Source organism: Taudactylus pleione, unplaced genomic scaffold, assembly GCF_031769625.1.
Source record: "Taudactylus pleione unplaced genomic scaffold, aTauple2 ptg000003l, whole genome shotgun sequence".
Classification (NCBI taxonomy): domain Eukaryota; kingdom Metazoa; phylum Chordata; class Amphibia; order Anura; family Myobatrachidae; genus Taudactylus; species Taudactylus pleione.
In genome coordinates, this window is record NW_028284406.1 from 1,334,436 (window position 1) to 1,357,501 (window position 23,066).

General features: G+C 44.3%; 2 protein-coding genes across 3 annotated transcripts in view; one reads left to right on the forward strand and one right to left on the reverse strand.

Moving 5' to 3' along the window:
• Nucleotides 1–3,105, reverse strand: part of CCDC180 (coiled-coil domain containing 180) — a 67,096-nt gene extending 63,991 nt beyond the window's left edge. For both annotated transcript variants that reach the window (XM_088452231.1, XM_088452153.1), the window contains exon 1: nt 3,005–3,105. The gene's annotated coding sequence lies outside the window, so the exon portion shown is untranslated. The remainder of the gene's footprint in view (nt 1–3,004) is intronic.
• A 3,802-nt stretch (nt 3,106–6,907) lies between these two features.
• Nucleotides 6,908–23,066, forward strand: part of LOC148543423 (histo-blood group ABO system transferase-like) — a 61,709-nt gene continuing 45,550 nt past the window's right edge. The window contains exon 1 of the mRNA XM_088452341.1: nt 6,908–6,983. Coding sequence (XP_088308467.1) covers nt 6,908–6,983 — 76 coding nt within the window. The remainder of the gene's footprint in view (nt 6,984–23,066) is intronic.

Below are 23,066 nucleotides of genomic sequence, written 5' to 3' on the forward strand. Positions count from 1 at the left end.
ATGTACCTGGGTTACACCAGGAGAGAACAGTAGTATATGTGCCTGGGTTACACCAGGAGAGAACAGTAGTATATGTACCTGGGTTACACCAGGAAAGAACAGTAGTATATGGGCCTGGGTTACACCAGGAGAGAACAGTAGTATATGTACCTGGGTTACACCAGGAGAGAACAGCAGTATATGCACCTGGGTTACACCAGGAGAGAACAGCAGTATATGCACCTGGGTTACACCAGGAGAGAACAGTAGTATATGGGCCTGGGTTACACCAGGAGAGAACAGTAATATATGCACCTGGGTTACACCAGGAGAGAATAGTAGTATATGTACCTGGGTTACACCAGGAGAGAACAGTAGTATATGTACCTGGGTTACACCAGGAAAGAACAGTAGTATATGGGCCTGGGTTACACCAGGAGAGAACAGTAGTATATGGGCCTGGGTTACACCAGGAGAGAACAGCAGTATATGTACCTGGGTTACACCAGGAGAGAACAGTAGTATATGCACCTGGGTTACACCAGGAGAGAACAGTAGTATATGTACCTGGGTTACACCAGGAGAGAACAGTAGTATATGTACCTGGGTTACACCAGGAGAGAACAGCAGTATATGCACCTGGGTTACACCAGGAGAGAACAGTAGTATATGGGCCTGGGTTACACCAGGAGAGAACAGTAATATATGTACCTGGGTTACACCAGGAGAGAATAGTAGTATATGTACCTGGGTTACACCAGGAGAGAACAGTAGTGTATATACCTGGGTTACACCAGGAGAGAACAGTAGTATATGTGCCTGGGTTACACCAGGAGAGAACAGTAGTATATGTGCCTGGGTTACACCAGGAGAGAACAGTAGTATATGCACCTGGGTTACACCAGGAGAGAACAGTAGTGTATGTGCCTGGGTTACACCAGGAGAGAACAGTAGTGTATATACCTGGGTTACACCAGGAGAGAACAGTAGTATATGTGCCTGGGTTACACCAGGAGAGAACAGTAGTATATGTGCCTGGGTTACACCAGGAGAGAACAGTAGTATATGCACCTGGGTTACACCAGGAGAGAACAGTAGTATATGTACCTGGGTTACACCAGGAGAGAACAGTAGTATATGTACCTGGGTTACACCAGGAGAGAACAGCAGTATATGCACCTGGGTTACACCAGGAGAGAACAGTAGTATATGGGCCTGGGTTACACCAGGAGAGAACAGTAATATATGTACCTGGGTTACACCAGGAGAGAATAGTAGTATATGTACCTGGGTTACACCAGGAGAGAACAGTAGTGTATATACCTGGGTTACACCAGGAGAGAACAGTAGTATATGTGCCTGGGTTACACCAGGAGAGAACAGTAGTATATGCGCCTGGGTTACACCAGGAGAGAACAGTAGTATATGCACCTGGGTTACACCAGGAGAGAACAGTAGTGTATGTGCCTGGGTTACACCAGGAGAGAACAGTAGTGTATATACCTGGGTTACACCAGGAGAGAACAGTAGTATATGTGCCTGGGTTACACCAGGAGAGAACAGTAGTATATGTGCCTGGGTTACACCAGGAGAGAACAGTAGTATATGCACCTGGGTTACACCAGGAGAGAACAGTAGTGTATGTGCCTGGGTTACACCAGGAGAGAACAGTAGTATATGTGCCTGGGTTACACCAGGAGAGAACAGTAGTATATGTGCCTGGGTTACACCAGGAGAGATCAGTAGTATATGTGCCTGCGTTACACCAGGAGAGAACAGTAGTATATGCGCCAGGGTTACACCAGGAGAGAACAGTAGTATATGTGCCTGGGTTACACCAGGAGAGAACAGTAGTATATGCACCTGGGTTACAACAGGATGGATCATTTATCTATATGCCTAGTATGAGCCAGCGGGATGTGGTCAGCATGTTGGCACTGACAATGTCAACATTCACAATGTCAACAGTACAATGTAAACACTTATGATGTAGACATAGTAAATGTTGACAACTGAAATAATGCTGACATTAGGATTAGGGATAGGGACATACTTAACGCAACAAAACTGTCTAAAGTAGGGATGTGCAGGCTCAGATAGGTTCCAGTTTGCACGTTGAGTTCGGATTTTTCCCTCCGAAAAAACGAAACTCAGAAAGAGGCAAAACGTCATCTTGCATGGACGAACATCATCATTCCTGGACTGGAATGATGATGTTCGTCCATGCAAGATGACGTTTTGCCTCTTTCTGAGTTCCGTTTTTTCGGAGGGAAAAATCCGAACTCAACGTGCAAACTCGAACCTATCCGAGCCTGCACATCCCTAGTCTAAAGCCGCATCCGCGGGGAACATTAGCTGCAGCCGCAGGGTTAGGGTAAGCCATAGGGTACTTAGCGACAGAACAGCCACATCACCCACTGTCGTCATTTTTATCAGGTCTACATTTCATCAATGTCGACATGCTCTAACCATCGATAAAATACACCGAGCCCTCGGCCAGCAGATGTGACATCACAACGACAGTAGTAAATGCTAAGCTTAGAGTCCACACATATACAGTACATGTCTGGACACACTGCAATAATGGGAATAGATTGCAGCACCAACATTAGTGCAGTCAATCAGAAGGAGCTGCCGATTGTCATGATCACCAGATCGCTTTTTCGATAGCATATTTCAAGTTAAAAAACAGTGACAGGCACAAAGTTTATTGTACAACTAGAAGAACATGCTGGCAGGGCATGCATCCATGCTGGGACTTGTAGTCCCACTTCCACAGCAGCTAGAGAGCCCCAGCAAAGCAGTTAATCTATTTACCTACTTTGGTGCATATGCCCAGACTACCATCACTATACAGAGAATTACATAGTGCATGTTACATAGGACCCGTTCCCTAGTGTCAGTGCAGATTAGTGTGCCCCAGTGACAGTGCAGTGTGTCCTCCCTCTATGCCCATGGCTGCCTGCGGTCCAGCCGTTCTCCATGAACAGGAATATACAGCACACCCGGATCTCCCGTGTCTCACCCGAGTCCTGGCCGAACATCTTCCCGTAGTCCGGCCCCTGTGGACAGCTGGGCGACGCTCCCAGGCTCAGCGTCGTCCCGTCCCCCCGGCAACCGGCACCTCTCGCGGGAACAGGCGCTCAGTAATATGGAAGCGCCGCCGGCAACTCTCGCGATGCTACATGAGCCACCTCCTGTACTGTTGTGATGTGTTCCTTAGTGGAGACATATACAATTGGTACAACTTACACAATAGAAACTGCATTATACAGACTTGCACAGTGACAGACCTCATGCTGCCTCCTCTCCTAGGGGGGGCTAGAGTTCAGTGGGGGGGGGGGGGAGGTGATTGTTTGAGGCTAGGGCAATATAGTGTGGCAGCCATGGTTTTAGTGACAATATTGAACAGACTCTGAGTGTGGCACAAAGTGGCTGTATTTGTGTGATACCACGGACCCACAAATAAAGTGTAAACCCCCAAATCTATTGGGCTTTCCCGAGTGGTGGCAGGGAAATGGCTAAGCATGCGTATGGGGGGTGGTCTGTCTCTTGGGTAGGTTACCGGACTGTTGGGTGCGTGTAGCCGATAATGGTTGCATTTAAAGATTCAGACTCGCTCACGTTAGAGGCCACATTCAGACAGTCTGCATCTGCCACAGGGCTGGCACAAGTTGCAATGGTGTATTGACGCACCAAGTAGTAAGTAGCGGGGTTGGAGGGAGGGTTAGGCAAGAGGGCAGGGGTGGCAAACCAGTCAGAGGGAAAGAGCCCACAAATATCTGTAGGTATATTAAAGAGCCGAAATCATGCAAACGCTGAAGTCGCATATGCAAAAATGGGCGGGGCCAGCTAGGCCACACCCCTGAAATGATGTTTGTAGGAGCACGTAAAAGCGCATGCACACAATCACCGTGGAGGTAACTATTAAAGGGAAATTTAAAGCCAGAACAATATAAAACATTGAAAAACACAGATCCACAAAAAATATATTGATAAAAAAACAAAACATTCACATAATACAATCCAAAGCCCCTGGTGTCACTCCGCCCCCTCCATGTGTCACTCCAGCCCTCCATGTGTAATTCCAGCAGCCTCTCATGTATCACTTCAGCCCCACATTGGTCACTCCAGCAGCCCCTCATGTGTCACAACAGCAGCCCCTCCATGTGTCACTCCAGCAGTCCCTCTTGTCACTCCAGCCCCTCATATTTCACTCCAGAAGACCCTCATGTGTCACAACAGCACACCCTCATGTGCCACTCAAGCCCCCCCCTCTCCCTGGGCCGCTCCATTTCAGGCACCTTCCCCCCACATTGTTTACTACTTACCCTCGTGAGTACAGGCGCAATAAAACACAGGCGAAATGCTGGCGCTGGAAGCCCGAAGGTGCAGAATCCCGACAGCGGTTGTAAGTATTCTAAGCCTCTCCCTTCCCCGAACCCTCCTTTAGTGGTGCCTATCCCTAACCGGTATGCAGTCGGGATGCTGACTGTCTAAATGTTGACCATCGGCATCCCAACTGTCTAATCCCGGCAAGGGTCCAATGACAGGCGTCGAAATCCCGACGCCTGTCATTTTACCTACCTACCAATCAAATGTAAGATGGGCTCTGGGTGCGGACAGCCGCGGGGGGGGGGGTGGGGGGAGGGTTAGGTTAGGGGCTCCCGGGGGGGATTTAGAATTAGGCACCCCGCCAGGAGTATATGGGAAAGATTTCTGGATTGCACAACCTGACTATATATACACTGGGAGGTACTACCTGATGAGACTAATTGCAGGCACAGAAACAGACAAAATCACAGGTGCACAACTCCAATTCATCAATAATATATATTAATGCAATAAAATTTTGCAATCAATAGAGGTTTTTAGCATAATCATGGCCAAGCTTATGGGCCTACCCACCATATCCAGGTAACCTCTTTCAGGTAGGTCCCTAACATACTAAGGTTCAAATCCAGAGCGCAGGACCCCCCAAAACCGGCCCAGCTAAGCCGCCCCAGGGCACCACCATAGTAAGAAAAGTGCAGTGTAAAGAGATAGTTAGGAGCAGCTGGAGGGTTAGGGTTAGGCTAGGGGAAGGGGGGTTAGGGTTCGGCATCCCCGGGGGGAGGTTAGAGTTAGGCACCCCCCGGGAGACTTAGGCTGCGGGGAAGGGGGGATTAGGTTTAGGCACTTGGAGGGGTGGTTAGGTTTGGCACCCCTAAGGGAGGGTTAGGTTAGTGAATAGTAAAAATACGTACCTGTCGGGATCTTCACTGCTGGTCTTCCAGTGTCGGAATTAGAACCGCCGGACATGCGTCTGGTGGTATTTCATACCGAGCCCCCCTAACCTCCCCCCGGTGGTTATAACCCTAGCCCCCACTTCCCCGGATCCTGATACTTTATTCTGATCTGCATACTTACTCCGGATCCTTCGTTCGGGATCCTGGTGGTCGAGATGCTGACACTGATATCTTGATCCCCCCCGGGATAGCGACATCTGCACTTTGCGGGCGGCGAGATTCCAGTGTCGGTATTTCGACGGCCGTCATCCCATCCACAAAACTGTTCCAAAGCTGTTCCATCACCTCTCACCCCCAGCTCCTGCCTTATGTGGGACCTTCCACAAACTCATCAAGAGGTTTGCAAAATTTGGGGCAAACCTCATGCCCATCGCCGTGCCAAAGCGTTGTAGGTAGTAATAATCCTTAAATCAGAAATAGTTGTTTTTTAATAGTTTCCGGAATACATTTCTTTCTTCATCCATTTGCTCCTGGGGATAAACAATGTTTTACCGCCTCCAGACCCTTATCATGTTGAATAATTTTGTACGGCGACCCAACGTTCGCTGTTATCAGGAAGTCCCCTTCTCAGCATTCCACAGATTCTAGCTTATTGATGACATCAGAAGCAGGGCTATTTTTCTGGCAGAATGGTCCGGAACGCTGTTCCTGAAGCTCTTTTGAAAAATGCTGTCTTCAGGAACGACGTTCTGGAACACGCCTGTCAGTGGCACTGGCAGTGGTGTGGGTTGGTGCCAGCCGCGAGCTGGTTGCACTCGTGGACCAGCAGCCATACAGGGACAATGACATGAATAAGGCGGCAGCCGTGATCCAATCACAGTTCGCGGACTGGCAGCCAATCAGGAGCGGCTGCTTCTGATTGGCTGCTGGTCCGCGAGCTGTGATTGGCTCGTGGCCGGCTCATTGTTCGAAATGCCACAGCTGCTTCTGAATTAAATTACAGTATGAAACTAACTGGCACTGCTTAGGGAGAAGTTCCCATATATTTCCAGTGGAATGAGCGCCTGGAGGTATGCAGCCACCTCTTCAGGGATGGCTCTAGGTGTTTCCGCGCCCTGTACAAGTTCTGGACTGCAGTGCCCGGTAACCAAGCCCAAAAGGGTGTGTGACCTAATTACCATAGACCACACTCCTTAATGGCATATTTGGGGGTGTGCCCGTATGGCACTCCTCCTGTTTAATGTAATGTGCGCGGCATCCATTCAGCTGCTCCGTGGTTCGGCAGCTGTGCGGTGGTGGGTGCCAACCTCCCAACCGCCCGCGGTACTCTTCGGCCCACGGGTGTAACAGTGGGGCAGTGCCCGAAAACAGGACTGTCCTGCGGAATGCGGATGGTTGGGGCGGTGCCCCTGTTCGACCGCACTGGTCAAACGTGCCTCAAGCCGGCCCTGCACCTCTTTATAAATAAATCTCCTGTTCTCCCTCAAACTAGTTAAACAATCAGGCTGGGAGCCGGCTACCTGACAGTAAGAGGTTACAGCCTCAGATAAGCAGATTTAGAAGGATGTGTAGGATATCTCTGTTCTAGTGCTGCCCTCAATCCCTGGCATTCAGTTACACTAGTTGTATAAGGCTCAGAACCTGCAGCTGTGTATGAACGTGAATATTATCATTACAACAAGCAGTCCCCTGGGCCTGTCATGGCTTCTCTGCATGAATTTCTAGTCTTTCCCTGGAGTCTCCTGTTGTTCAGCTTCCACTTACATCTTACAGCCTGTGAGTATTTCCAATAATTTTACCTACTTCAGCATGAGGCAAATATGTGAAGATGTGATATTAGCTTATTAAATAGCAATAGGCTGCCGGTCCACGAGCATGGCAGGGGAGCAGCTGGCAGTGATGAATCCTCCGCTGAGAGGGGGCCATGATCAGAGACTACTAAAGCGAGCACAGGGGAAGGTACGGGGGACCAGGAAAAGAGGGAGGATGGAAAAGAGAGCAGTAGTGAGAGCAGTGAAGGGACGCCTAGAAGTGATGAATAGGAGAAGGGGGGAGATCACGCTGAAGGTACAGAAACAGCAGATGGGGATAAACCAGATGAAAAGCAAAATGTGGATCAGGCAGAGGAAGGGACTACAGGTGAGGCTGAAGAAGATAGCAGTGCTGGACGGCAGCTAATGGCTAAAGGTAGAATAAGAGAGTAGTCTTGGACAGATGGCAGAGGAAGCTGGTACTTGTATCGCCATAATACCTATTTTATGTGAATCTGGTATTTTCAATTTTAATATCGATCCTGCTTTTCTTTTATATGTATTGTTGTGGCTTGATGTGGATTTCCCTATATATTTAGTATGGATTCTGGTTTAGTGTGGGCGTGCATGAATTTACAGCAGTTTTCTTTCCTATATTTCTGTATTTGTATAGTTATACACCCACTCCCACAGCCCAAACGACAATTTTTTTTAAAATTGGTTATATACCAATTGATGCCCCACCTCCATTGTAGCTCCACCCACATTCTACACAGCTCCGCCCATCTCTGCTTTCCCCCCCAACAGTTCCTGAACCTATTTTTTTACAAAAATAGCACTGATCAGAAGTATCTTTAAGATATGATTGCCTTTTACATGCCATAGGCTGGAGATAATGGTTATTGACCTCTGATATATTGGACATAACAGACCCGACCCCTGCTACAATGGGTCGTAGGGGGGGATCATTCTCATTTTTCTTGAATTTTTGGAAAAACGTGGGGACCAGATGCTGCGCACAACCTATTTCCTGAACTCTGTATATTCTAAATATATTCTAAAGTAGTAGAACCCAAAATGATGAGAGGGTACCAACTAAGAAACAAATGTTGCTTTTACTGATAAAAGTTTCACAATAATAGTCACTACAATTGTAATGCAATATAATATGGTGCCTGTAAACCATTGGTTATACACCAACAGATTAAACAAACATATGGAGAGGTGATGAAAACACCCTTAAGAATTTTCTGATCAAAATTAATAACAACTCGAACAATCTAATCTTTACAGCCAACTACAGTAAGACTGACGTCGTTTTCCTGGATCTCAATATATTCATACAGGATGGACAGATACACACCAATACTCACAAAAAGCTTGTAGATGTCAATAGCTTTATTCTTTCAACAAGCTGGCACCATCCAAACTGGCTTAAAGCCATACCCAAAGGACAGTTCCTACGTCTAAAAAGAAACTGCTCCAGACAAGTAGATTTTCTGAAACAGAGTGAAGATCTTACCAAACAATTTGAAGAGAAAGAGTACCCACAAACCCTAATACTTCAATCACTAGAGGCAGTACAAGATAGAGACAGAGCTGATTTACTGACTCATAAAGTATCAGGCACAAATCGGGAAGGAACGTCGAACGACGAAGTCAGATTCATTACACAATATTCACAACAAAGTAGACAATTAGAAAAGATCCTAAGAAAACATTGGGGAATACTCAAAGAGGATGATATGCTGGCAGGATTAATACCCAATAAACCCAAAATAACATATAGGAAGGCACCAGACCTGAGGTCTAAATTGATAAAGAACCATATTCCGCCTAAAAAAACAATACAGACCACTTTATGTACACCATCAAATGGCTTCTTCCATTGCCATTCATGCTCCGGATGCAGAAGCACAGGAGCAACAAGCACTAAACCAACTACGACATTTGAATCTTGCTCAACAGGAGATACATACAATATCAAGGAAACATTAACATGCAACCATAAGAATGTCATTTATCTTCTACAATGTACATGTCCGAAACAATATGTGGGCAGAACTACTAGACCCCTGAAAGTAAGAATTATGGAACATGTCAGAAACATAAATAAGGGATTGGACAGCCATAATTTATCCAAACATTTTAATGATCATCATGATAATAATCCAAAACATTTGAGTTTTATAGCATTACAGACAGTTGAACCAAACTGGAGAGGGGGCAATTTTGATAACTACATAAATAGAGTGGAACTAGAATGGATGTATAAATTACAAACTTTTCATCCTAAAGGTCTGAATCGTGACAATGAGGTAAAATCCATAATATGTAAAAATTAGATTACTATTCCATTCCATTCATTATGCAGACCGTATACCCCATATACCCCCTACTCGGATATGATTACAGAAGTATTGGCTTCTTTTTGCATCACTTTCTCATATACACAATATACAATATGATAATATACTATTGAGGTCTAGGTTTGAGCTATCTATATCCCGTTAGACAATAATATAAGGAAAACTCTTATTCACCTTTATGTATCAATTACACCTTAGGTGACACCTAGGGATATATCTCCACTCGTTTATTAATTTCATCTCTATTCAGTATTTTTGGTTTAGTTATTCTTAATTTATTTATTTTCTTCATTTATTTTCTTTCTATATTTATTTATTTTCTTCATTAATTATTTAATTAATTAATTTTTTATTTATTATTATTTTTATTTATCTTTATTTTATCGTTTATTTGTGTGTGTGTATGTATATATATATATATATATATATATATATATACTTTGCATATATATATATGTGTAGATACATTTATACAAGCAATATCATACCTATTCATCTATGTATGTGGAACCTTATTATCCAGCCTATCAGCTACACATTATAGATAGCACGCTCAGGAGGATGTAATCACCAAGGTGACCCGCCCTCCTGTCAATCACAATTTGAACCAATCACAGACATTGTCGCTGTATTTGAAGGCTCAAGCAGCAGTACTAGAACAATTCAACTCCCAGAAGAAGACCTGACAGGTCGAAACGCGTTGGAGGAACACTGCAATCCCTATCTAACAGCGTCTCCAGTACCACATTTGCCGTCCAACTGTTTCAGCTTACCACTACCGGAACTTGAATCTACTAGCGAGCAACAGAAGCGCGCCATCACCGCCGACGAAGACCGCCGGGACCGGCAGCTTGGCATCCAGGTAAGTATCCTCTGGTGCAGAGTCGTCCGCGGCCCCCGGCTTGCGCAAGCCAGGACTGTAGGCACCCCTCTCCCCTGTCCGGCACCTGGTGCACGCGCACGGACCTGCCCCCTGGCAACAGGGACAGTGTCCGTGATCTCGGCACTCAGGGCGCCCGTGACGCAGAGTGATCCCCGGCGCTCGCCACAGCCAGCCTCCCCCACACTACACGGAGAATAACCCGGGCAACGTACAGACATCCACAGGACTTACAGCATACCACCGAGGTACCCCTTTGGAACTAGCGGGACGCCGCTAGATCTCCCTGACTAAACACTATACTTTAACCATCTCTATCATATTGACTATTCAGTTGGCGGCATCTAAGGTTGAGACCAGTACCAGTGCCTATTCACAAATAGATCGGCACATTTGCTATTTATATTTTGTCTACATTTGTCTATATTTTGTTTATTTTTGTTTATATTTGTTTACTTTTCCTTCTGACAATTTTGACATATTGCAGCATTGTCCATTGTGTTTATTTGTTTGTTTAATCTGTTGGTGTATAACCAATGGTTTACAGGCACCATATTATATTGCATTACAATTGTAGTGACTATTATTGTGAAACTTTTATCAGTAAAAGCAACATTTGTTTCTTAGTTGGTACCCTCTCATCATTTTGGGTTCTACTACTTTAGAATATATTTAGAATATACAGAGTTCAGGAAATAGGTTGTGCGCAGCATCTGGTCCCCACGTTTCTCTGTATTTACCCACTGGATGAGGTCAGGCATCCCCCAGTGCAGCAGCATACCTGTGGCAAGCAGTACCATCTACACCACTTGCGCAGGACCTACAATCTCTCAAGAAAGATTGAATTTTTGGAAAACCGGGATATCTATTTTGATATATTCACAAAGCTTATCTGTTAAAACATCCTTATAATTATCTACTAATTTAAAAAGTTATTTTTTTTCTTTTTATATTTTCAATCGGATCCTTCCTTAATGGTGAATAGGTGTTTGTATCTGACAGGAGGTCATTGATTTTTTTGTCATAGACCACTGTGTCCACAAGAACTACCAGGCCGCCTTTATCGGCGGGTTTTATAATTATATTGGCAATTTCCTTTAAAGATTTAATGGCAACTTTTTCATTTTTAGTTACATTAGGGGCTTTATATATTTTATGTTTGTCTTTTTCATTCAATTTTTTTAATTCCTCCACCATTAATTTCCCAACAAAGCAACCTCTGCCATGTTCAGGGTTAAAAGTGGATTGTTTACATACACTGGTGGCCAAAATTGCGGACACATTTTGAAATTTGAATGTTTATCAACTTTAAATGTTTATAAAAACTGTTTCACTTCACGCAGTGCAATGATTCACATATCAAATGAAAGGAAATTTAATGCTGAATTCAACACAATAAACAGAGGTCAAATATTTGCATTACAAGGGAAGTTATGACGTGAAAACACTTAGAGGGGTATTCAATATGGGAGCGATAACATCGTTTTTGCGTTAATATCGGAGGTATGACATCATTATCGCTGGTTTTACTTTTACACCGTATTCAATTTCAAAGACTTATCGCAGTTTTGAAAAGTCTTTGATAAAAAACGGGGATAACTTTTCACCATTGAATAGGTGTCGAAAAAAAGTGCAGAATTGGGGTTTAGGGGTGCAGGCTTAAAAAAAAATAGCCTGCACCCCTGGGAATGACATTTAAAAAAGAACTGTGTCAAAAAAAGTTTGAAAAAAATAGGGACACCCCAAAAAATTAATTTAAAAATTGGGGTGAAAAAAAAAAAATGGGAAATTTTTTTTTAACAATAGGGAAATAGGTTCAGGGCTATTCTGCAAGTATGCGTCAGGTGTTTTCTAGAATAGAATTATAGCGGCAGGTGTATTCTAGAATAGATTATTAGCGGCAGGTGTTTTGAAGAATAGAATTATAGCGGCAGGTGCACAAATGCAGAATTTTTAAAAACTTACTTTAGGGACTTAAAAATATGCTAGTACCCATTTTCATGTACCCCAAATTTGATGGGACCACTTAAAAAAGCGAGAAAAATAACCTAAGTGCTCTTCTGCATCACTTCTTCAATGTCGGGAACAAAACACCTGCTGCGGCTATTTAAATCCCCGACTTTCATTTAAAGGCTAAAACGGGGGTACCCATAGTGATCCCCCATGTTTTTACAACTTTAGGGGGGTCTTACAATTGTTTTAAGGAAAAATTCGTAACTTTATGCAAATCCAACTTCGGAGGTTCCCGTTTTCGTTTATATTGAATACGGGAATAAGCGGGAGCGCGCCCGATACATTAACGCAGGTAAAAACTCCGATATGAAACGTTAACTTCGACAGTGAAGTTAACGTTTCATATTGAACACCCCTCTTAGGGTGAAAATCCCTGTGTACTTATGATGTTACTGTCCTATCAGTATTTCGTTGGGTATCCTTTATTTTTCAAGACCGTAGCACAGCGACGTGATCCAGGATTGTGGTGTTAAGTGAAAATGGTCTTTCGTATGCAGCAATTGCGAAAGAAATTGGTGGGAATGTGACAACATCAGGAGCACGAAAGTTTTGTTTACACTATCAGGAAACACAATCTATACAAAACAAAGAAGGAAAAGGCTGGAAAAAGTGCACAACAGCTGTTGATGATAGGAGAATAAAACTAATTTGCGTCAGGGACAGATGAATGTCATCTGCGGCCATTAGCAGTAAACTGAGTGCAACCGGTGTGTTTGTCAGTGCAAGAACGGTACAGGGGAAGACTAACGGAGGTTGGCCTAAAATGTAGGATTGCCCGAAAAAGCCATTGCTGAATAAAAAGCAGCGGCAGAAATGAATACACATTGCATGGACAGAAGGTCAGTGGAAACAAGTGATATGGAGTGATGAAACTAAGATATCGATATTTGGTAGTGATGGGAGAAAATGTGTGAGACGTCGCATATGGGAAGAGGTGCATCCAGATTTTATTCAAGCGACAACAAAGATTCCTACAAGTGTTATGATCTGGGCATGTATGACAGCAGATGCTGTAGGCCGCCTTTATGTCAGATGGCACACTGAACAGCAGAAAGTACATTGACACCATCCTACAACCAAAATTTCTACCTTCTATCAGGGATCTTTTCCCAGATAATGCCCCATTTTTTCCCCAGCAGGATTCAGCTCCCTGCCACACTGCATGGACATGCAAAAAGGGGTTCACGGAGAATGACATACAGGTGCTGGGATGGCCAGGAAACAGCCCAGACCTGAACCCCATAGAACATTTGTGGTTCTGTTTGAAAAAATGGTACATCTGAGGCATCCATCCAATAAAAGACAATTAATTGAGGCTATAATTGTCTCATGGCACCACATAATAAAGAAGGAAGAGCTACAAACATTGGTTGGCTCAATGACACATCGCTGTGCTGCTGTCTTGAAAAATAAAGGATACCCAATGAAATACTGATAGGACAGTAACATCATAAGTACACAGGGATTTTCACCCTAAGTGTTGATTTCACGGCATAACTTCCCTTGTAATGCAAATATTTGACCTCTGTTTATTGTGTTGAATTCAGCATTACATTTCCTTTCATTTGATATATGAATCATTGCACTGCATGAAGTGTCACAGTTTTTATAAGCATTCGAAGTTGAAAAACATTCACATTTCGAAAAAGTGTCCGCAATTTTGGCCACCACTGTATATATCTTTTTTTTTTTTTACATATTCTTTTTATTAATCAGAAGAATAAACACGTTATACAATCACAGTTGACATGGAAAAAGAGTAGAGAATAACCGCATAAGACAACATTGGTTTACAATATATAGAAAATGTGAACGTTTCAGAAATGATATAGGGAATCATTGCAAGAATCAACTAGACTATTAAGAGAAGCAAATATTCAGCAGAGCATAATAACACATTAATGTTATGGAAAATGACATTAACATCCATTCGTTACTGTAGAATATAAAATCACTGAAATAGAGGTGATCCCCTTGTTAGTACCTCTAAGCAAATTGCTTTCCTGAGAAATTCTCTAGTGGGAGAGGACAACTGGCGTGTATAAGGAAGCCAGATGGAAAAAAATGTCTACCCCCGGGATTCTACATCTAATGAGCGTTCCAACCAATCCATTTGATATAAATACAGTAATCTAGGTAATATAAGAGAAATGGGGATGGGATCAGCATGTATCTATTGCGACAGAATCGTTTTCTTTGATGCTGCAGCAATGCGAACTAGTAGCAAACGAAAACCCCCAAGAACAAAGATTATTGTCTAATATGGTATTGTGATCCCAAAAGACCCAGCTCTTGCGAACCGTAAACAGTATATCTAATTCAATATTAATGTAATTCTGGACTGCGTCCCAGAAGGTAGTTACTACCGGCAAAACCACATACAATTAACCAAATCAGCCTCAGGTGCCTGACATTTAAAACAATTTGAGTTGTCAGAAATCCCCATAAGAAAATGCAATTTAGAAGTATAATAAGCCCTATGTAGCAATTTGTAGTTCATTTCGACGTAAGAGGAGGAGGCCAACTGTTTATTCTATTGTACACAAAATCCAATAACTTGTTTGTGATCTGTTTTTGGAAAGGCATCTTTCCATTTAGCCATCCCTGTAGTTATATCAATCTAATGTCTAACATGAAGATAGACTAGAGATGTGGGGACTGAGTTTTGGGGCTTCCACCGTACAGTATAATCTAAGGAGCCGGCCAGGTCAGCAGCTGAGAGTTGGGCAAGTAGTTGGTTCACATGACTTCGTACTTGGAAATAAGTGAGAAGCAGGATATCTAAATGAGGGTATTACCGAACAATCCATATCCAAAAATTGATATAAAGATTGAATACCCTGGAGATGCCAAGACCGAATAACCTCATTAGCCTCACCATTCTAAAAATCAATATTAGAGACCAGTGGGAGGCAGTGGCGTATCTATAATGGGTGCAGTGTTTGCGGGGCACACCGACCCCTGGATCCAGGGGGGCCCCGCACCGCACACCCTGCACCCATATTTTTTTTAACTTACCTGTCCGTGGTCCTGCGTCGGGTGTCAGCGCTGCTCAGAGCACGGGAAAATGGCCACCGCGGCCATTTTTCCGGTATTCTACGCATGCGCAGTAGACTCCAGGCACACTCTAGTGCCCAGAGTCTACAGAACACCAGAAAATGGCCGCCGCAGCCATGTTTTGTGCGTTCTGCGCATGCGCAGTAGATTCTGGGCACACTCTAGTGCCCGGAGTCTACTAATGCTCTGGTGGCTGGCCAGCCACGTCAGTCGGCTGCCGGCCACCGGGGGGAGAAGAGGGGGCTCCGCACGGGGCAGCACACGGGCCCCCTCCTCTTTTAAGACGCCCCTGGTGGGAGGAATAAGAAACGAGAAAAATGTAAACCCATCCTCTTCCTAAGAGTACGCCAAGTAATACATGGTATAATAAGGAGAGGGTTATCTAGTAAATAACCATGCAACCAGAAGAATAATGTAATAAACTCACCAAATTAATCTGTGGACAAAAAACTTGATCTATTGCCTTATAAACAAACTTATCTATCCAGTCCAAAGCGTATCTATAATTCGCTGCCAGGGCGTAGTCCTGGATGGATGCAAGGTAAATCAATACTTCCCAAGAGCTGCGGTTGTTGTAATTTAAATAGAGATTTACCAGGGCGCTTATCGGCCCATATGAATTTCGTTAATGCCATGTTAATAACTTTTTGATCATGTTTAGACAATAGAAAGGGGAGCATTTGAAGCGGGTAGGGGAGGCGAGGAAAGAATACAATTTTAAACAGATAGCATTGTCCTAAGCAGGAAATAGGGAGGTGCTTCCATTTAAGAAAGTCGGACAACATTTGGTTAATAAAATATGGTATATTGGCACAGATACAGATCTGATGGTGAGGGAGGTATTCTCAATCCTAAATAAGTGAAACAATCTTGGGCCCAGCAGAAAGGAAACAAGGAACCCCACTTAGCGGAGTGCAAAGAGCTAACGCTTCTGTTTTAACTAGGGGTGTGCACCGGCCACTTTTCGTGTTTTGGTTTTGGATCTGGATCTTTCTTCGTGTTTTGGATCTGGATTGGTTTTGCCAAAACCACCCTTCCGTGTTTTGGGTTCTGGGTTTTGTGTTTTGGATCTGTATTTTTTTGAAAAAAAACATAAATACAGCTAAAATCACAGAATTTGTGTGTTTTTCTGCTCCTATGCTATTATTAACCTCAATAACCTTCATTTCCACTCATTTCCAGTCTATTCTGAACACTTCACACCTCACAATAGTGTTTTTATGTCCAAAAGATTGCACCGAGGTAGCTGGATGACTATGCTAAGCGACACGAGTGGGCGGCACAAACACGTGACCCATCTAGGCGTGATACTGCAGTGGCAGACAGGATGGCAGTTTGAAAAACTAGGCCCCAAACAGTACATACTGCAAAGAAAAAAAAGAGGTGCAAGATGGAATTGTCCTTGGGCCCTCCTACCCACCCTTATGTTGTATGAATAGGACATGCACACTTTAACAAACCAATCATTTCAGCGCCAGGGTCTGCCACATGACTGTGGCTGAAATTATTGGTTCGTTTGGGCCCCCACAAAACAAGCTGGCAGTTAATGTGTCCCTGCACAAACTGGCTCTACGGAGGCAAGATGTCGTCCTCATCCTCCTCATCCACCGATTCCTTGGATAAAACAGGAAAAAGGGATTTAGGTGTCCCTGGACTGCTTACGGTCTTACCCAAAGTTTCTGAACTTGACAGTAACTTTTTATGAATGCGCTGCAGGTGACGTATAAGGGAGGATGTTCCTAGGTGGTTAACGTCCCTACCCCTACTTATTTCACCTTTACATATGGTACATATGGCAAGACAGTTGTTGTCCGGATTTGGATAGAAATATTGCCAGACCAAAAAGGTGGAATGTTTGGTCTTCTGCCCAGGCATGACCGTGACGGGCTTTGGGGAGCCACACCAAAACCAAGTGCATGAGGTCCTGCGATTTAACAGAATGAGGAAGACCTATTATATGGATATTGTTACGTCTGTTCCTATTCCCCAAGTCCTCTAACTTGTCTTGCATAGAGGTAAATTCCTTTTCTTGGGTGGACAATGTGAGGCCTGTCGTCGTTAACTCATCCTCCAAATCGGAAATCCGCTGTTCAGCCTCGGTGAGGCGCCGAGCCTGTTGATTTATTTGAATTCAAGCTGAGTCTAAGGCCAATTTTAACAGAGCTAAGTTTTGATCCAATAAGGCAGATAAAACCTCCGTCAATTCTTGTGTTTTAAAAGAGCCAGGTGCTCCAGATATTGTGATATTGGGAATAGAGTCACGAGGACTACCCCCAGAACCTGAGACGGGAGAGGGAGGGCCATCAGCAGATGATAATTCCCTTCCTCTACTCTTACCGGTCTGGCTGCCCCTTGGACCTCTAGCAGGTTTAGCAACAAATATATCCATGATGCTGGTAACAGAGAGTAGTCGCTCTCACAACGAAAAGTGAATGAAATAAACAAAAAAGCCTATGCTGGAGCGTAGGATATAGAATTAGTAATGTCAGAGGTGTAACTAGCTCACAGCACATATATTATGAAATTGACCAAGATTGCTGGTATTTGTATCCAGCAATATACCTGTTAGCCACCTAGTAGAATTTATTTTAGCAGTCCTCAGCCAGGGGGGAATAACAGTGGTACTGTATAATGGACTGTAGCAGGGTCAAAATTTGCCAGCCATCTCCAGGCCAGAGACACAGAAATGGGGGAGGGGCCCATGACTCCAGGTGAGTTGTAGCCGCACCCCCACAAAACCATGACCATTCCCCTTGCTCCATTGCTAAATACTGAAAAAGGAGCATAGCTGCGCCCCTTCCTGTGGCCGTGCCCCCAGCACACAGGAACGCTGGAAGTCTTGGCAGCCCTGCCACTGACTGATGCTACCTGCAGATGATGTTAGTCATTGTAGCCTAAAGGCTAATTTTTATTTATTTTTTGTATCTTATTTTTCTTTGTATCCCTCCCCGATAGCCTGGAGTGCGTGCATGCCAAGTACAATTACTGTACCTCATACTTGCTGACATTGGAGTTTCTCCTGGGGAGGAAAAGCAGGTGGGAGGTGTTGGGGGCGGGGCCAGATGGGTCACATCATTAAGCCCCGCCCCTTGCAGCAATTTTCCATGAACGGTGCATATTTAAATAAGGGGTGGAGCCAAGATGACGCGATTCTCATAGAATCGCGTCATTAGGTCATGCCCCCTACTCGCGGACCCACTGGTCTGTAAGAAAATTCTACTTATTGTGCCCAATTCACTAGGAAGTGGGCAGAATGCGGGAGAAGTGCCTACCCTTCCAGGGGTGCGAGGGGGGGGGTTACCCGAAAAAAAGTGTTAATTAACCTGACAAAAATATGATCATTAATAACAGGCTTTAACTCTGGGCGAGCTAAGCTTTCACCAGCAGAGACCAAATTTAGAGCATTATTTATACAGAAGATTAGCGCATACATAGCTTTGCCTTGTGCACCTCTGTAATACACACAATTAAGCAGAATACCTAAAAGAGAATCACTCTCAGCCTCATGTTAACCTAAAATTGAATTTCCTCATAACTTATTTTTTTTAACTCTCACATAGAGTTAACAGACCGAAAAGATATTCAACAAAGGACTTTAATTATGGAGGACGTGCTAATTGCAAGTACAGAAACAAAAAAACATTTTTTTCCTTTGCTAGACAGCGCAGTTTAATGGTTTAGATTACAATAAATCACCTTTGTGTTATTCTATGCCTGGACATGTAATGACAAGTACCGAAAGCAATTGTGTTTTGCAATGTTCCGTATGCAGTAAAAGATTAATTAGTAAGGCTTTGTTAAAGTATTTTTTACACAGTGGTAATGAATACAGCAATCAGCAAAGTCTAATAATAGTCACAGGCAGCGTCTAGTCACATGGTCGACATTTACCATGTAGATATTCGTAATGATGAATGCTGATGGTTAGGGTGGGGGTAGTGGTGGTGGGGGGATAGAGCTAGACTGTGGGACGGGGGGAGTTTAAGCTGTGGGGGAGAAGGTTAAGGTTAGCCACTAGCAGGGCCGCCTGGAGCTGCATCGGGCACGGGTGACAGGGGGTGTGGCCTAATTGTGGGAGGCGTGGCCACACCCCCTGTCACCCAGCCCCGGTGCAGATCTTGGTAGCCCTGCTAGTGGCTAACCTTAGCCTTCTCCCCCACAGCCTAAACTCCCCCCCTCCACAGTCTACCTCTATCCCCAGCCCAGCGCAGCGTGCGCTGGGCTGCTGTGATGTAGAAGGGAGGGGGGCAGTGCCGTAATTTGCACCTGCTCCCACCCCCCTCTCAGCGCCCCTGGCCACTAGGGGGAGCCAGTATACTTACCAGAATGCCAGTGAAAAAGATCACTCCGCTAATGGGACTGTACCTGCCAGTACAACGGAGCTGCTATTAGTGCATACAGATGTGTGTGGTCCGATAGAAGTCAAGTCAATAAGTGGATAGAGATACTTCATACGTTCATTGACGACTTCGCAAGAATGGAATGGGTATGTAATGCTGGCTGTCGGGATGCCTCCTGTCACAATACCCTCCCCACCCCGCACACTAACCCTCCCCGTTAGTTCCTAAACCTATGTCTCCCCCCTTCGTGCCTTACCTTAACTCTCCCCCCTTATGTCAGGACTGTGACTATTTTAGTACATAAAGATAGACTACTTTTGCCAAAGTTCCATTGTGGTCATTGGAGGAGCTATCCTGCTTGCTGACATGCTTCTCATTCAGGGGCCAGAGTGTTAAAGTGATCATCTGTTTCCCAGGTGTCGTCAGGTTGTGGGATTCCTAGATTGCTCATTATTTCAGAACATGAGTCCATTTGGGTCACATGTTCAGAAACTTCCTATGGATCACAGACCTCTAGTATAAAGCCTATTACTAACTGTGTCTCAGTGTCTGTGCAACGTTGCTTTCAGGTCTTTTCTTGGACTCCTGCCAGATCCCCGCTGTGCCTATGGATTGCTGTGGACTTTTTATATTCCAGATGTACTTCTGATGCCAGTTATCCGCTGCACTACAGAGCCCAGCATTCCTATTGTCTAAGTATTGCTTTTGCTCCATCATTGTGCTTTCATCATTTTGCTGCACTTTACCTGTTGTCTTTCCATTCCTGTGGCTATTGAACTCGTCCTTGTTACAGTTGTCAACTGCACCATTACAGTGTCATCTCTGCATCACGGGGATCAACCCCGCTCTGTATGCTAGCCACACCACAAAGCTCAACCCTGCTACAATCTTCTCTGCATCACGGGGCTCAACCCCGCTCCGTACTCTAGCCACGCCGCAGGGCCCAACCCTGTTCTGGAATTTCATCACCTTACACGGCTTAACCCTGCTCTGTCTTCACTATACCACAAGGCTCAAGTTTGCTTCATCTCTCACTGCACTATAGGGCTCGGCCCTATATTATTCTGCAGGGTCCGCTCTGCTCCGGATTTCCATTACTACAGGGTTCTACCCTGGCCAAGGTCCTCAAAGCCATCCTGAGGTATTAGCCTCATACTGGACTCGGGGTTCCCTACCATGTTGGTTCCTATATGCTAAAGACTGCTTATATATATTTGGGGATTCTCTCCTATACTTATTGTTGCATATATGAATCTCTGTGCTGTTTGAGACTTTATATGAGACCTTGCTGATTATAATTCTTGTGTGAATAAATTCTATTTTACTTTTATCCTGTGCTACTGAGTTTTATGGAAAGGTCATTCCTAAGACCACCTGAGTTTATTGTGCCTAGTAGGCCTGCCTCCCTCCAGGAGCCTCAAGTGTTGGCAGCCTTAGTGCCTAAACCTAAACCCCCCCAGTGGTGCCTGACCCTAACCCTCCCCCCTAGGGGTTCCTAACCCTAGCCTCCCCCCTTCAAAACCTCTCACTAACCCCGGTAACTGACCTAAACCTAACCCCCCCCGGTGCAGCTAACAGTATGGGCGCCCCAGCTTACCTTCGTTCGGGCACGCGTCCTCCTGGATTCCGGCATCGAGATTAAGATAGGCGTCAGTATTTTGATGCCTATCTTAACTCCCTTGTTGGGATTCCAGTGTCGGAATAGAGATCGGCGAGCTCGTGGCCGCCGGTCTCTTAACTACATCCCCACAAGAATGACACACATATAATTAATTAAAGAGAATTCTAAAAGTAGTAAACAAGATTGCAGACTACAAAAGCCAGTTTAAATTCAAACTGGCTTTTGTAGTCTGTTATATTTACTAAAGTGCGGGTATATTTACTAAAGTGCGGATTTTTAGAAGTGGAAATGTTGCTCATAGCAACCAATCAGATTGTAGCTATTATCTTCTAGAATGTGCTAGATAAATGTTAAGTAGAATCTGATTGCTTGCTGTGGGCTACATCTTCACTTCTAAAAACCTCCACTTCAGTAAATATACCACGCAGACTAAAGATCTTGAGATCTAACAATGGTGGAGAATATTTAAACAAAGATGTGGAATCCTTCCTAAAGAAGTATGGAATTAAGCATCAATTGGCCATCGTCTACACACCAGAGAAAAACGGTGTCAATGAGAGTTCGAACGGCACATTAGTAGAGAAAGCCAGATGCATGCTGAACAAGCAATTTTGGGCGGAAGCAGTGTCCACAGTAGTTTATCTGAATAATTGTGCTCCCACAGTTGCCTAAAAAGACGAAACACCAATTAAAGTGTGGTCAGGAAGAAAACCAAATATAAAGAATCTCAGAGTTTTTTAAAGTACCTCCTATGTACAACTACCAAATAAAAGAAAAGACACAAGCTGGATTCAAAGTCCATGAAGTATATCACGCTCGGTTATTTCCATGAAAGTAAAGGGTACAGACTCTGGAGTCCAAGTACTAGAAAGCTTATCAAGTCAAGAGATATCATATCTAAAGAAACAGCAAAAATTTAAGATAAACTGGAACCTGAACCATAGAACAAGTATGTGTCACTGGATACACCAGCAGCTGGTGATATACTGTATTTGAACCAGAGACTACCAGCGTACAGAAATGAACTTCTGCAAGATCATATATTGGACACCACCAAGGAGAATCTCTAGATATCCGAGAACCAAAGTCAAGAGCTGACTAGTGTGAATAGAAATCCATAATAGGCAATGAGACTTTGCTCAAATCAAGTTTCACAAGTGTGGAAGACATCGACAACATTGAGAGTAACAGCAGTTGCGAGCTTGTAAAGAAAGAGACTTTTGGTACAGGACTTGGGGCCTGATTCAGAGCCGCTCGTAAGCGGCCGCTCATTCGCTCCGAGCGATGTTCGCACAACTGCGCATGCGTATGGGTTGTAATACGCATGCGCGAACCAGTCATTGCGGTCGGAAATTGTGTGCTCGCAAAATAGCGAGTGCCTAATTTGAGTGACAGGATGAGGCGTTTGTGGGTGGTAACAGGGGAAGGTGCTTGAAAACGGGGAGTGGAGATCCGAACGCAGGCGTGCCAAACGGTCAAAACGGGCGTTTTAACGTTGTGCATAATTAACAAAGCAGTGTCATCGACCACGTCACTTGGTTGTCTTTTAGCCTGAACTGCTCGCATGATTGCGGTAGGAAAATCCAACCACAAGCACTGCGAGCAGTTCATACACCTTTCGATATACTCGATTAATCTAATAAATAGCGGAGATGACATAGGATGCGAGCGGCCAGGGGGCGTTTTATAAAAAATAGTGAGCGCATGTTTCGTTCGCTCGTTCAGACATAGAGGCATCAACAGACCGCAAAGAGCGAGCGCTGTATTTAAATATCCGGCCCCTTTTTTCTGAACGAGCGAGCGCAAATAGCGTCTGGCTCTGAATCAG